Source organism: Halichoeres trimaculatus, unplaced genomic scaffold (assembly GCF_033239565.1).
Source record: "Halichoeres trimaculatus isolate MK-OKI-2021-1 unplaced genomic scaffold, fHalTri1.1 fHalTri1_scaffold_19, whole genome shotgun sequence".
Classification (NCBI taxonomy): domain Eukaryota; kingdom Metazoa; phylum Chordata; class Actinopteri; order Labriformes; family Labridae; genus Halichoeres; species Halichoeres trimaculatus.
In genome coordinates this window covers 1,386,372-1,401,858 of record NW_027437197.1, presented here as the reverse complement: position 1 = coordinate 1,401,858, position 15,487 = coordinate 1,386,372, and the positions used below count along the sequence as shown (strand labels likewise).

The window sequence follows — 15,487 nt, the reverse complement described above, 5'->3', positions numbered from 1 at the left end:
AGGCATAAAAAAAATCAAAATTTATAATAAAATACGCATTTTTTTTTTACTGTTTCCTCGTATAAAATGATAGTCGCTTACTTTCACTTCTTCTTCTCATTCTTTTTTTACATCTTTACTAAAGGTCTTACAAAGCGGAAAATCTGGTTTACAGTATCAAAAATGGGCTCTAACAAAAATATAAACTGCTTAAAAAGCCTTTTGAAAATATTTAGAAATATAATACCAACAACTTTTCCTATTAAGTTAAGCTTAAAAACAAGCCAGCAAGAAAATAATGGAAATGTATAAATTATCAAACTTACAGGACAAAAAAGTCTGATTTTCGCATGCATATTTTTTCTTTTTCATATTTTGTAAGCAAACACTACTGTTTTGTTTTCTAACAGTTTTTTGAGCTAGCTGTCTTTGACTGTATAGCATTAGACCAAGGCAAATGAGTTGTAATGTAAAAACTACTTTGTAAAAAAAATAAGTCTTGCCGCTAAAACATTATAAATTGGTAAAAATTGAAAGTGTAGAGTGAAATAATGAAGCAGAATTAACAGGTTACTAACACACAGGTGAAGAGCAAACAGGCTGCTTTGGGGAGCTCCTTTTCAATCTGTGATGATAAAACTGCTCCTTCAGGGCTCCGGTCATGTCCCAAAGTCCTCAGTGTCCCCGTTCAGGTCCTGGGTCGGGCTGCAGGGCATCAGGCTCAGCTGGTCTGCACGGCACGAGCAGCTCGGAGAGGTCCAGGACTCAGTGCCTGAGGACTGACTCACCGAGCGACTGAGGGCATCTCTGCTGGGGACTGGAGGAAACAGGGACACCCACAAAACCAGCTTCATCATTCAAATATGGAGCAATAACCAAACACAAAGAGAGGACCCTGGTGGGTGCAGGATCAGGTTTTTATCTGGCCACACACTCACCGCTGAGGAAGGCTTGTCTGCTGTGGGTGGTCTCCACACACTGCCGAGGTTTCTCTGGTGATGACACCGAGCTCTTCAGGCTGGGGACAAAAGTGGAGCAGGTGTCCAGGTCCCGACAGACCCTGTCCTGCGTGTAAATGACGGCCGACTTAGACGGAGTACAGCCCATTTCTCTTTAAAGCCAGAAACCGGATCTCCATTGGAGGGAAAGTCCAGGTTTATCCGGGAGCCAGCTGAAGAATGATGAGCCCATCCATCCTCCCCCTGCTGCTCAGGTCTCACTCCTCCCCCTCACCGGAGCAACACGACATCCGAGGGGATGGACTGAGCTCACATGGCGTGGGCTCCCCAAGACAGGAAGGGATGCAGCGGTAAATTCAGATTTATGAATCCAGATAAAAAAATGATCAAAGTATCACCATGACAATAAAAAATTTAAAATAACATTTTTTTTTCCCCAAAACTGCAAATTGCATATATTTTTTTCAATTATCATTCAGGTTCTGCAAATCTTAAGTTATTTTTTTCCATAAAGAAGATTAAAGAATTAGCTGGAGTATGCTGCACACTGACAAATAAGGTGATTTATCTTTTTTAAAGAGTCTGTTGTTATGGGCAGATTCAGTAAAATAAATATGTAAATGTCTGAGTGATACCTGTAAGAGTTAATCCCCTTTTCCTGATAAACACATACGTACACACTCTTGTGTTTTAAGATAAATGCAGGGTTTATTGTCTAAATTACCAAGAAGTGTTTGCTTATTCTCTCCATCAAACTGCTTGTACTGAGCTGGCTCTTTATTCAGGTGTGAATCCACAGGTAAACCAACACGGAGGGTCCTGCCACAGGCAGCAATAATAAGTGAGGAGTCTGTTGGGAGGTGTGAGGTGTCTGCCCGTGTGTGCTCTGCTCAGAGGACCACAGCGTCTTCAGCTTCAAAACTAAACCAAGGCACACGCTAATCCCCCTTTAAAGTGCGTTCTTGTTAAAATCATTCACACATTTGCTGTCACATATTAATAAACGACCCTTACAGGAGCGATCAGATCTACAGCACAGGAGGGGAATCACAGGAGACCTTGAGTTTTGGTTGATCTGTGCACATAAGACGGCGTGTTGCTGACAGTTCCACCTCCACACAGAGCGACATCACGTGCTGGTGTCGGACAGCGTCTCCAGCATGACGTCGCTCTCATACATGTCACACTCTAGGGTCAAAGAGAGCCTCAGCGGCGTGTCCAGCATCATCTTGTCCTGATTTGAGAGCGGCGTCTCCATCGATGTGATGCTGGTGTCTTCTAGTCTGGGCGTGGCCAGAAGCTCGCTTTGCTCGTTGGTGTTGAGCATCTTCATCAGCGCCGGAGTGTTCAGGCTGCTGCGCACCTTATCGTTGATGTCGGTGCCTTAGAGGGAGAAAAATGACAGCGTGTGATTTATCAGTGACGTTTAATACGACTTCAAAGACTGAGAGCTCTGTTTTCAGCTATTTCCTACCGATATACGCGTCTGTGTCACCGATGTACATCTCAATACAGTGGCCGAGCATCGTCACAGAGAAAGTGTCGTCCCTTTTTAGTCCAAGTGCCTGAACGGGAGAAACCAAACCCCAAAACTTCAGAGGTGAAGCTGCTTCTTCGTGCTCTGTCAGAATCATGGCTAAACTCTCAAAACAACACTTTAGAAGTCGCCCAGAAACACAGAGACCACAGGAAATGAAGCGTACCGTGTGAAAGTAGTCGATCGCGCTCTCAAAGTCCCCCATGAGGCTGTGCACATATCCTATGGCGGCGTAGGTGGAGGCGTGCTGAGGAATCAACACCAGAGCCTGACGGTGGTACTCCAGAGCCTGGTCGTATTTTCTGCACAAAGTTCACAAAGTTATCATCCTGAAAACACTTCTCACCTGTCAGAGTGGTATTCTAATTTAAAGAGGGGGTATTTTTCAGTCTTTATTGTGTCCCTCTGGTGACTCCGTAGCATCTTTAGATGATTCAAAGCTCAAAATCAGCACCTTTTTCTAGGCCTGTCACGATAATCAATATATTAACTAACCGAAAGATAAATAAAAACATCCTGGGTAAGTTTTCCAGCCTCCATAAACTGACACGTGCATGTTTGTTTTCCTCCTCTCTTTGGACCAAAGAGGCTGAATGAGAAGATGGCTCACTACGTCTATCTTTCCTAACATCGGGGTGCATAGGTTCTATAGCGGATTTAGTGGATTTATAGCGGAGTGAGCATCTGTCAAAAATGTGATCTTTGGGGTGAAGACGGGGCTAATTGCGCGTACACACGGAGAGAGCTAAAGCGAGCGTCCTGAGGGGTAAGGAGGAAACACACGCTAATATGAGTGATGGCACCAAAGATACGGTTCTTAAGCCGCCTGCCACAGTCCCAGTGTGGGAATATTTTGTTTTTTATCAGAATGAACAAAGTGTGAGCTCATGAACACCAACCAGCTGATATGTGGCATTTGTTTGAAAATAGTGGCGACGAAGAAGAAGAAGGGGAGGTGCAGCTGAGCCTTGTTCTTTGACAATCCGCTCTTACTGAGGCTTTTGGTCGGCAAAGTAAATAGAAATAAATGCTCCAAATGGTGGCGCTCAAAGACAGATACATTGCCAAAGAAATGCAGCCCTTCAATACGGTTGAAAGCCAGAAATGTTCAAAATGTTTGACAGACAGTACGGATTGACTGGGAAAAAGGACATGTTACAAACAATTCAGGAACTGTATAAACTCCCTTTTATTTAGACTATAGTTTTTATTGTTGGGTTTTTTTTGGAGTTTCATTTTTTCTTTAGAGACAGGGTTTATGTTTTATTGTTTTTGATTAGTATTAATTATTTTCATTGACATGTATTTTTTTCTAAAAGAGAGTCCATTTCATTTTCATTGTATTTTTTTTCTCTTCCTGTTTGTTAAATTTATTATATTTTTTGTTTAATTTATTTTATTTAAAAGATCCTGACCTTTTAATTACAGTTAAATACTCTTAAGAAATTAAAGTTTCTTGCTTTTGATATGGTGTACTCACTTCATTATCCCATTTATCATAATTACATCAATGAAAAAATGGAAAAAAATCAAAATAATATTGACAATAATATGGTTTATCAGTAATAATATTTTGGAAAATTATCATCTAGCAAAATTTGTTTTTGTGACAGGCCTACCCTTTTCTATTTTAAAAGAATGGATGTAAACGGTGTGTTTTCCATGAGTGGATAAACAAAGACAACTTACTCCACACACACACACCTGTGTATTAATCAGGAAACCTATAAGGAACAATGGGAGTGACGTTGGACCAATAACCTCCACACTCTGCTCAGATGAAATCCATCCAAAGCTTTTCTTAAAGCCACTTGTGTGCTGCACATTCTGCACGCGCCTCCTCTCTATTGAGTGGTAGCGATGCATAATTCATTAAAGGGTCTTTTCATGAATTCTAAATGAGGGCGCTGCCTCTGCTGAATGACTGAAACTGAACGACCGGGCACATCTGTGAAAATAGTTTGTAGCAGCCAGGTGAAAGAAAAAAAAGGCCGGGAGAGGAATGAACAAATTAGAGGAGAGAGCACTCAGACCAATCTTCTTTCATCATCCACTCAGGATAAATTTAGCCTCCTGTTTGAGCTCTATATGTGCCCGCTCAGATCCATAATGCCATTTAGAGAAAAGCCAAAGCTTCAAGAGCAGGTCTCTGTGAAAGAATACCCCCAGACCTTTCAGATCACTGAAAACTGGCCCCGTGCTTACTTCAGTTTCCGACACACATGACCCAAGTTGTTCAGCAGAGGCTCCCATTTGTCCACAGTGACCTGAGATTCACAGGAGAAACAAGCACAAATAAGGATGTGTTTGCAGAACGCTGAGCGGTCAGGTGCGTTTGTTTCTTACACACCTCGTTCCCGATGGCTTTGATCTTCTCCATGGCGTCCAGAAACAGCCGCTCCGCCGTCTTCCAGCTGAAAGAGAGGGTTTGTAAACATCAGTTTCACATCAGGATCGTCCTCTGAGTTTGTTCAACTTCTGAAAGAGTTTCTGAGAGATCATTTCCTCAAACAGGAAGTGTGTTTTCCTGCTTCCAGTGGAACTGTGTGTGTTCAAAATAAGATAAAAGGCAAGAAAGAAATCACAAAATCACATCTCAGTCCACCTCTGGAACCTGAACGTTGAGTTTTTCCCTGGTACACGCAGCTCATAGTCTGAAATAGATTCCTGATTGTGCTATTTAAACCAACGTCTGCTCCTGCTGCCTGTAGCATTCATATTACCTCTGTGAAACTAAGAGGTCAAGAGTGGCTGTGAGTGTTTTTGTCACGGTGACTCACTCTCCGTTCTGAAAGGCGACCACGGCCACCTCGTGAATGACAAACGGGTCCTCCGGAGCGATGCTCAGAGCCTGGCTGAAGAAACGCTCAGCGAGCTTGGAGTTGTTGGTCAGACCGTACTCCAGGCCGATGTAGAGCATGGGGAGGTGACAGCTGAGGGGAAAGAGAGGGAGGAGTTAAGAGACTTTCAGTCACAGTTGAGGAAGTTCATCAGACTTTAATAAAAGACAGAAACAATGAGTTTACTTTCTGAGAATCCCAAAGAGGAAAAAAGCTAGATCCCTAAAGCTACAAGTGAATTTCCTCTACACTCAGTGTGTGTTTATAACTCAGGTAAAAATATAACTATCCATGCTCTTACCCTTTCATTAGCTGTGCCGCTGTGAAGTAAGCAGCCATGGCCTGGTCGTGCTCACTCTCCACAGCAAACGAATGTCCATAAGCGATCCAGGCCGGTCCGTACGTCCTCTCCAGCGTGGTGGCTTTGCTGTGAGGGTGAAATAGAATAAAAAAGATGATGTATTAGACTTTATTATCATTATTATTTTTTAACTCACTATAAAAACTGCATCTTACAGTACAATTTAAACAAGGAAAATAAGTGAATTAACATAAAATAATGACGGAGCAGTGAATAGTTTAAGTACATAGCAAAATGGCATAATTAACTTTTTTTTTTTTTAAATGGCATTTATAGTGTACTACAAAAGAACTCTTCATAAAAAATATATATATATAAATATATATGATTTTATTATTATTATTTTATTATTGTTGCTGTCATTATTTTTTAATAGTAATTATAAAATAATAATTATGATAATATTTTTCTGTTTGCTTTTTTCTGTTTTAATTTTGTTAGATTATCACTAATTTATTTATTTTTAAAAGCCATTGTTGTTTCACTCATGTATGAATATGTTTGCCTCTCGTGCCAAAAATTAAATAAAAAGAGTGTGGAAAAAAAAAAAGAGACAGATGGTCTGTGTAGTTGCAATTACACAGAAACCAACATAATGGTAACGAAAAAAAGACTTAAAAAGAAGCAAATTTAGATTTTTTTGACGACAAAACACACACTTGTCAATACCACAAAGTCAGATTATTCTTTCTTTAAAAATCTTTTAAAGTTATTTTTTGGGGCTTTTACACCTTTATTTGAAAAGGACAGGACAGTCCTTCAAACATTTTATTAAAGCAGCATTATATTCGTTCAACTTCTCTCAACTCCACCCACAGGAAAACCCTCCTGCTTTAAAGTGGCTGTTCATCCACTCACCTGAGGTATCTGCGAGCGTGCTCGTTTTTATGGCCGACCATGAGATAGTAGCAGCCAACAGCAAACCAGGAAACCTATTGACGGTTTAAAAAGTTAACTTCAACTTAAATTCATTGAAAAGGGGAAAAAATGTGCATGGATAAGGAAGAAGGTCTCACCGGGTTGTTGGGATACAGGTCTACAAGTTTGTGCGAGAGGTAAAATAACTCTACAGGAGCAGAAAAAACAGTGAGATTAAACTAAAATCCTGATGTTTGGCCAAATAATCTCATGAGCAGTCTGTTTGTGTGTCATGAAGAGTTTACCATTTGCTTTTCCAAGCTCCACAAGAGTTCCTATGTGGACGGGTAAACAGTTGGCGTGGAATGGGTCTTTGACCATCACCCTGAAAATCCAACAACACTTAAGAGTCAAGTTTAATCTGATCAGACTTACAAGTTCTCTTCATGCTGTTTCTAATCCAGAAATAAACTAATATCCCCAAGGAGACCTACATGGACGTGAGCTTGTAGCACATCTTGAAGTCACAGTTATAATAATGCCTCTCTGCCAGAGACACCACTACATCCAAGTTGTCCTTAAGCCCGTTGACCATCTCTGGCACCACCACGTCACTGGGCTTGTTATACTGCAGAGAAGGAGAGGACAGAGAGCGTGGGTGTGTGTTAAGACGTGTGAAGGTGTGTGTAGGGTTTAAAAGTGAGTAGGTGGAGGAGGAACAACGAGGTCATGAAACAGGCAGAGAGAAGAGAGAAGGCTGAAGAGGAGTTTGAACAAAAACCGTCGAGTATCCACAGGAATCATTTGCATTTCAATGATTACAAACTGTTTACAAATGAAGCCTGAAGCTCACACACAATGGAGACAAACACTTGTTATAGGCTCCAATCAGACAATAAGACAGTACAGTGTATCAGGGAGTGACTCATGAAAATCTGTGCTGCTCATTGTACCAGGAAACCTTGACAACACTTCACAACAATCTGTCCCTGGAGGATTCTGGTGCATCAGTCTGACTGTGAAGGAAAGACTCAGTCTCTTCATTAGTTAGCATGAGATAAATATAGAAAATCAGCAGACCCTCACCTTCTTTAATTTATTCTCAAACAGGAAGTGTAAGAGCTCCTCCTCCTCCTCAGTGCACTGTTGACTCAGAGGAAGTGAGTCCAGGAAGTCTTTTTCTGTCAAAAAGGAGACAGCAGCAGATGTAAAGAAACTGAAAGGCAGATATAGAAACCAGTGATGTCTGCAGATCAGCCTCACCTTCCTGTGCCGTCAACATGTGGTGGGATGTTAAAAGGTCAAAAGCTTCAAAGCAGTACACGTCCAGTTTCAAGGCCTCTTTGTAGCTGGAGGTGGCCAGGGGTCTGTTGTCCATGGCATCATAGATTTTCCCCCGTAGGAGGCAGATGGAGCTGTTGACCTGGAGTGTTTCAGAGAAAGCAGGAAGCACGGAGGAGTGGGCACATCGACGTCACGAGGGTTAAAATTCAGTGAAGAAGATGCACCTTTCAGACCGTGTCTCATCTGAGCAGTGAGCTGTGTCATATACACTGGTGTAATCAATACACAGACAGGCATTAAAAACACAGAGGTATAACGTTCATCCCATAAACATGGCTTGATTATAAAGACAACAAGTGACCAGCGGAGGGCGATAGCTCTAGTTGCTGTGAATTGGTTGCAGGAAGTGAACATAGCTCCAACTTCTGCAGGATAACTTCCATAATAACCATTTAGAATAGACTGTAACCGAGGCTGTGGGTGGACTTACTGAGGCGGGAGACATGTCCCAGTCCTTGTTTGACTCTGAAGTCGTGTTGTCCTCTTTCCCACTTCTGTCCAGCAGCTTCTTACTTGCCGGCTCTTCTGCGTCCAGGATATCCAAGGCCTGCTGGAACTCTTTGGCAGCATACTGAACAAGACAGTCAGAAAGAGGAGCAGAGTCAGCCAGGCTTGACAACGACACCTGGCAGTGCTGTCTTGGTTTTATGATGTAGTTTGTAACACACTTTGAAGCAGAAGGTTTGGGGCTGATGCTGTGTTTATTTCTGTAATTACTTACATGGCACCTAGCAGCGAGATACTGACACGCTCCATACAGCTGTGAGTGAAGAGACAAGAAGGTTTACACCATTAGCATTAGTATTAAATTTTAATTTAATTTATTCATTTATTTGATTGGGACAGTGCACATCAATCAACAATTTTGATAAACATGTCATAGTAAATATGCTGGAATTAGCACAATAGCTAAATTTCATCCGTTGTCCTAAGGCAGGTGATCAAACAGGAAAAAACAAAATTAAATAACACTTTCCACAAGACACAAGAATAAGAAACACGCAGTTTTTACAAACAAGATTGACACAATGTGTAAACAACAGACAACTCACAATCTATCCAAAAACAGTAAAACATCAAGTTTTCAGTAGCAACATCAGCAGCAATGGAGGAGAAAATGAACTTTGTGTGTGATTACATGACTGGTTTGTTTTCAACCAATGTTGAACTTTGTTTTTAAATAGTTTTCACTGTCTCTGATCTGTGCTGGTATAAACTCAGTCAGTCCAGCTCTGCATATAATCCACAACATCTCACACATGACCTGCAGTTACCTTGTCAAGTTTTCGTGAGCGTAGGGCATGGGAGGCTCTGTGGTACTGAGAGGTCAAGAAAAGGCACTGAGCAAGCCAGTAAATATCCTGGGGGTCCTCTGTGTGACAAAGAGGTGGGTTTGTTAGAGATTTATCACAAGTAAAATACATAACAGAGTGTGGACACTGCCTTACCTCTTTGCACTACATTCATGTTTCTTAATAAATACATTTTATTGTATCTACCTTTATTTCTTTTTGTTTATATCTCCTGTATTTCTCGACATTTTATTATCTATCTTCATTTTTAGTGCACGGCGTTCAGTGTTGATAGAAAACTAAGTATTACATCGTTCACATGACAACAGACACTGAGTTTTGATAAGCAGCTAGTAAGCTTGAGCGCTATCTATTAACATCGCTAACCAGTAAAAGTTTAATTTGAGTTGTAAAGCTGTGCAATAGCAGTAGTATGGTATACTATTCATTGTATAAAGTGTGTTGTGTTTCCTCTCCCCGTTTAACCCCTGAGCCCGTTATTCCTGTAGCTTCAGATGGGACTCACACGGATTAAAGGCGACACCAGGCTAACAGCAACCGCAGACACTCACCGTGGGAGAGGGAGGCGATCTTATCGGCCCAGAACAGAGCACTTTGATACTGTTGCTGTAAACAAACACAGAAACATATAAAGGATCATATAAGAGAGTGAATTCATCCAGTTTCTCTGTTTGAAGTTTATCACACAGAGAAACTGATGAGGTTTACTGTTGACGACAGCTACACTAAAGCTAGCATTAGCTAGCACTGCACGGAGCTTTCTTCCTCACCTGATCGATGTACTGACGGACCCGCTTCCGAAGTCTGTCCAGATTCATCCTGATATCTGCGAGTCTGATCCCGGGTTAACAGAAATGTGTCATTCTCTGTGGATATATAAAATATCTTATTAAACAGAGCTCAGCGTTAGCCTGTTAGCTTCAAATCAAACCCGCGGCTTCTCTCTGCGCACTGTGTTCTGTGACACCGTGACGGAGGAAACACGCTCCGTGACATTCGGTTCCGCATCAACAACGGTCTTTTTCAGTTTCTCTGTGGGATTAGACGTTAAATAATGTGAATTTTACCCTCATTTGAATTACCTTTTATTGTTTTATTTATTTTAAGTACAGACCACTTTCATTACCTTATCTTGTCTTATTTCTTTTTTTTATTATTCTTTTCTTTTTAAAATCTTATATTTCCCGTATTTTATTCTCTAGTTTTCCTGTTTTATTCCTCATTTATTTATATAAATATGTATATTTTAACTTAATTTCAAGTATTTTTTATTCTTAATTCTTAAAAATCATTTTCTTATTTTATATTATGATAAATTTAATTTTATACTTTTTACCTAACCTCCAGTGTTTTCTCATTTTTAAATCAGTAAGACGGCGTTTCCTCAGTATGTACTGGGTACAGCAGTGTGCTCTATTACTGTCTTTTATCTATATTGCTTTTTATTAACACTGTGTATGGGTTGCTGTGTGAGTGGGTTTGGGGTATAATTCTTTTATTTAATTCATGTGTCTGTTTGTAAAGCACTTTGTGCTACATTTCATTTAAAAGTAAATCATTATTGTCATCAAAATTGTGCACGTATGATACACTTTGTCACCTTCTGTTCGTGTGTATCTAGCCCTGTCTCCTCTAGTCGAGCTCATCTTTATAGATTACTCTTTATCATATAAAGTTGTGTTCATTAATTTACATACCTGAGCAGAATCCACAGAAAAACAATAATTTTCCATCTCTGGATCTGAGTTTGAACACTTCTTATTGGCATTTTCACAACTTTGGATTTATTACCCAATTTAAACCTGTGTGTGTCATCCAGTGTTATTATAGTAGTATTATTATTAGGCCACATATTTGATTTTGATTAGGCCACACGTTTTGATTTGGGCTATTTAGTGATATTCATTATCACTGGGATGCACACATAATCATGGAATTCTCCTGACCACTACATATGATTAAAAAAAAAGGTTTCTGCTTGATCGTATCATATTGTAAACTTATGACCCCGACTGTATAAAACAGATTAGGCGAACTGCGACAGTGTTAACAGCTGTAAGTGCGTCACTTTATTGTGCAGTATGAAAAGTTTGACAAGATAAAAATAGAAAGCTGTCATCCTTCTACAGAACCTGCACATCCATCAGAAGATGCAGATGTTTCAGCACAGTGAGTTTCGTCTGTAACTTTGTTGTTGTCACTGGATGGAGCATGCTCAGTAGGGTTCGCTGCTGTGTCCGGCTGTGTTTCTTTTATCGGGTTTGCTGCTTCTCCCAGTTCCTTCTCTGTATTTTCCTCAGGTTTTTCTTGTTTCTCTTTGTTGCTCTCAGCGCTGTGAGCAGCAGCATCTTCACGATCATTTTGCTCTTTATCCCATCCGCTGGGCTTCTTCATAGGTTTGTCCTGTCCCTGGAGTTGACACATGAAGGAAATCTTTTTAATTCTTCAAACAGAGATTATTCAGGCAGCATGGTTAGCTTATCTTAAAAGAAGAAAGGTGAAACCTTTAGCAGACTGCTGTATCCTCTGGGGTATAGCGCCACTCTGTCCATCAGCTTGAGATGTTTGCGCCAGTCTTTCTGCCAGCCTCTCACATCATAGTGTGACCTGCAGCAGATCAGACGCTGATGGGTCTTTAGATTCTCCTTCTGTATGTGGAGCTGCTCCTGCTGTCTTCTCTCCATACTCAGGCTAGAATGTTTACCAAAAAAAGGAAATTAAAACAACATTTTCTCAACTAAGAAGGTTTAATTATCTACATATTTCTGCTTGAATCTAAACTAACCTTTTTTTGGTGTAATGATTCCAGTTGTCAACTGCTCCTGATGTCATTGCGATGAGCGTTATCTTATTCCAAAGAAGAGTGTTTTCCCTCTGAATCTTCAGTGTCCTCTCTTCTGCAAGCTTGAAGAAAGAGTTTGATAATTAACTAATTACAATAATTATTATAAGATCAAAATAAATACAAATCATTTGATTAGAGAAGAGGCAGTCTGTGAGTAATACATTGAAGTACAGCAGCAATAAAGTTGTCAAAAACATCTGCAGCCATGTTATGGAGACAACATAAAGAGCAAAGAAAACAAGATACCTTTTGTTTCTTCAGCCCCAGAGACACGTGAGGGTAGATCTTTGGTGGAGTGATGTTCAGTTGTGATTTTGCTGACTTCACCTGAAGAGAGGAAAAATCACAGAGCTTTGAAACGTGTGACAAAAGTGTTTCAAACATCTGGGTCTAAAATAAAATGCTTGTTAAAGTTAATTATGATTGCTCTGCACAAATATGCGAAAACTATCTGCACGATAAAAACTAAAGTCTGAATTTATCTCCATAAATAAGTCATTTTTTTTTCCTTTTAAAGGCTGTGAAACGGATCTGTTTTAATCAGACTGCAGCGCCACCTTCTGGTCTGGAGTCGCACACACACTGTAGTGAAGATGGAAATTGAAATGAATGGAGATAAGATCTTCTTTTTACACTTTTCTTTGTTCAAGACAACCTTTTACCAGATCCAACTCCACCAGGTAAGGTATTTATCAACAGTTAGGTAGAGCCAAGCTCTGAAACGTGACAACAAGCTAACTTTGTCAGTTTGTACCGTGGTTTAGCAGCCGGCTACATTTGGCTCTACTCACAGCCCGGTGCTCTGAGACGTGTCTGTAACATGGACTGTAAAAAAAAATGGTTGCCGCGTGCTCGGCTAGAGGTGAGGTCTCCACAAAAACTGCTCCCCCTGGTGGCTGGCTGCAGTATAGGTTGAAAAATCCATCTCCCCAGTCATTCCAGATGGGCTGTGGTCAAACTTTAAAAAATTATTACACCTGGTAGAAATGTTTCTCACGTCTGATTGTTGTGGTGATTTGAAGATATCATTTGGCTGTCTTGTATCCAAGTCCTCTTTTTTCTGAAAAGTTTTGTTTTCATTAGTTATATAAGGTTAAAAACAAGGTTTTATGTAACACTTAATGATGATTGACAGCTGATGTTCTTGTGTATTTTTTTCGGGGATTGTAAAATATGTCTGGAGGTAGAGTCAGGAAGTGATTAGACTCTCGAAATAAAAAAATATTATTTTTGTCACCCAGCTCCACTCAGATTCTCCCAGAATCCCTCACAGTCTCTACTGCACAGACTCTGGCTGCAAACTGCGTAAACATAAATGGCGGAGCCACGCTGTCCCCTCTATATACAGGCTATGGTCTGTAATGTATAACGTATAACACAACAAGAAAAATAAGTCAATACCTTGAAAAAACTGTATTTTACTTATCCTAAAAAATTAAAACACCACTTTAAATGAACTTCTAGGGCTTCCGTAGGAGTGCCCTACACACAGGCTAACCTTTTCTCTGTGCAGGTCATATGAAGCTTTGTCCCATTTGTGCTGCAGGTATCTGTTTGCACTGGGAAGCAGCGGCTGGTATCCCTGGTGTGACCTTATGGTCCTGCAGAAAACAAATCAAAAACAGAAAAGTTTAAACTTCATTCCCACTCATTCATGTGATAAACATGGTGAAGTGACCAGTATTAAATGATGCTAACCCTGTCCCTGGGTCTCACCTGGCAGACCGGGGCCCTCCTGTGGGTTTGGAATCACCTGAGTCCATCAGTCAGCAGCCCAAACGCTCCAAATCCTGCGGGTAGACTGAGCTCAGACTGCAGAAACACACACACACACACACACACACACACACACACACACACACACACACACACACACACACACGCACACACACACACACACACTCATGCATCCACAGTAACCATGGCAGCAGCAGGAGAACGCGCGAGATGAATGAGACGAATTCGAACGATCAGCTCTTCACAGAGACACGCGCATGCGCACAGAAGGAGCGACAGCGAGAGGCTAATTAACGAGGCGCTGCAGGAGAGGGAGGGTACGACGAGCTGCTGTGTGATGACACCGACTCACACAAGTTCAAAGCCCTGAATAAAAACAGAGTCAGGATCAAAATGTGCTCATGATGTGTGAGAGCAGAAAATACGACACAGAGATGATGATGATGATGATGATGATGATGATGATGAACAGTGAATAAGAGCAGGGTTAGAGACATGTTTGGGTGGAGAAAGAGAAGTGAAAGTGTCAACAATGAACAATGTGAGAAAATAAGAGGTCAGGGTCAGGCAGGCTTCTGTTTGATGTTGCATTCAGACAGTTAATCTGCAGCCATGGAAGCAGTTACCTGGAAACTTCCACCTGAGCAACTTCAGCTGTCACAGTAATGCAAACACATCAGAGATAAACAGAAACCAGCTGAGGCAAACACAACTTACATTTCAGCACAACAGATTTTCTATTTTCTGCAGTTATGGATCAGTTTTTATCAGATTAAACAAAAAGATCACACTGTTTTAAACAATTATGTGACAGTGTGTGAATTTCTGTACACTGCAGCCATCACTTAAGATTTGTTGAATGAAATCCATTGAGCTGATCCGACTTCATGAATGAACTTATAAGTCACAACAGTCCCCTCTAGTGGCTGCAGACGGCTATGACAGTCTATGGTGCAACTGTGAATAACACACATCTACTAGAATAAATCAGTGTGACTCTTCCTTGTGCCATGAAACTAAATTTAATGTAAAACAAAGAGTCTATGGACCTCACACGACAGGTGAAATGACTCCAACATAGAAAATTAAATGTGTGTAAACTGTCAAACAGGTTTCACTTTATGAGCAGTGCAGTAAAACAGGTGACTTTAACTGCAGCTGTTGTAAAATACAGCAAACAGTGATTCTCCATGTCTGACCACACCTCACACCAGTGATTTAATTGTGTCCCGCAGCACGGTCACAACTCAGCGTGGAGAGGAGCCTCATGAATGAATTATGGGCAATAAAACGTCTCCAGTTCAATCTGTTGCTTTATTGTGGAGGAGACGTGTAGACGGATGGATGGCAGACACAAGAGGGATAAAATAAGACGGATACAAAAGGTTAAACTTTATGTGCAACTTCTCTACAGCAAGACCTGAAATTTAACCAATATTTATGCCTCAATTTTATAAAAAATTCTCTTATTAGAGTAGAAAATGTCTTATTTCATGATAATCAAAAAAACAAAAACAAATATGAGGCATGAATTATTCAAAAAATCTTCTACTAGAGGCACAAAATGAACTTTTTAAGTTTCTTAAAACAAGAATAATGTTTTAATACAAGTACATTTCTGTCTGTAACATTTGAAAATGTTGTTTTCAAAGTCTGATTTTATTACAGTATGAGAAAAACACCCTAAGAACACAAAAAGTGAAACAGAGTCAGT

General features: G+C 40.5%; 2 protein-coding genes across 3 annotated transcripts in view; both read right to left on the bottom strand.

Moving 5' to 3' along the window:
* Nucleotides 1-1,621: 1,621 nt before the first annotated feature.
* On the bottom strand, nt 1,622-10,195 carry cdc16 (cell division cycle 16 homolog (S. cerevisiae)). Its single transcript, XM_074695679.1, has 18 exons — nt 9,962-10,195; nt 9,743-9,797; nt 9,153-9,250; nt 8,600-8,638; nt 8,309-8,449; nt 7,798-7,957; nt 7,621-7,715; nt 7,029-7,162; nt 6,840-6,919; nt 6,693-6,742; nt 6,535-6,608; nt 5,617-5,742; nt 5,256-5,408; nt 4,826-4,889; nt 4,681-4,742; nt 2,642-2,777; nt 2,413-2,503; nt 1,622-2,321 (listed from the first exon to the last, which is right to left on the bottom strand). Exons 1-18 carry the CDS (start codon nt 10,007-10,009, stop codon nt 2,068-2,070), a joined length of 1,860 nt encoding a protein of 619 aa, XP_074551780.1. The 5' UTR covers nt 10,010-10,195; the 3' UTR covers nt 1,622-2,067.
* Nucleotides 10,196-11,258: 1,063 nt separating this feature from the next.
* cfap97d2 (CFAP97 domain containing 2) overlaps nt 11,259-15,487 on the bottom strand; it is a 155,867-nt gene continuing 151,638 nt past the window's right edge. Inside the window, exons 6-11 of one of the 2 annotated variants that reach the window (XM_074694436.1) lie at nt 13,753-13,826; nt 13,535-13,637; nt 12,283-12,363; nt 11,977-12,095; nt 11,696-11,882; nt 11,259-11,600 (exon numbers count right to left, since the gene is read on the bottom strand). In XM_074694436.1, coding sequence (XP_074550537.1) covers nt 11,307-11,600; nt 11,696-11,882; nt 11,977-12,095; nt 12,283-12,363; nt 13,535-13,637; nt 13,753-13,799 — 831 coding nt within the window. In that variant the 5' untranslated portion in view covers nt 13,800-13,826 and the 3' untranslated portion in view covers nt 11,259-11,306. Of the gene's footprint in view, nt 11,601-11,695; nt 11,883-11,976; nt 12,096-12,282; nt 12,364-13,534; nt 13,638-13,752; nt 14,591-15,487 lie in introns of those variants that run through there. The other variant, XM_074694437.1, reaches the window with a different exon arrangement.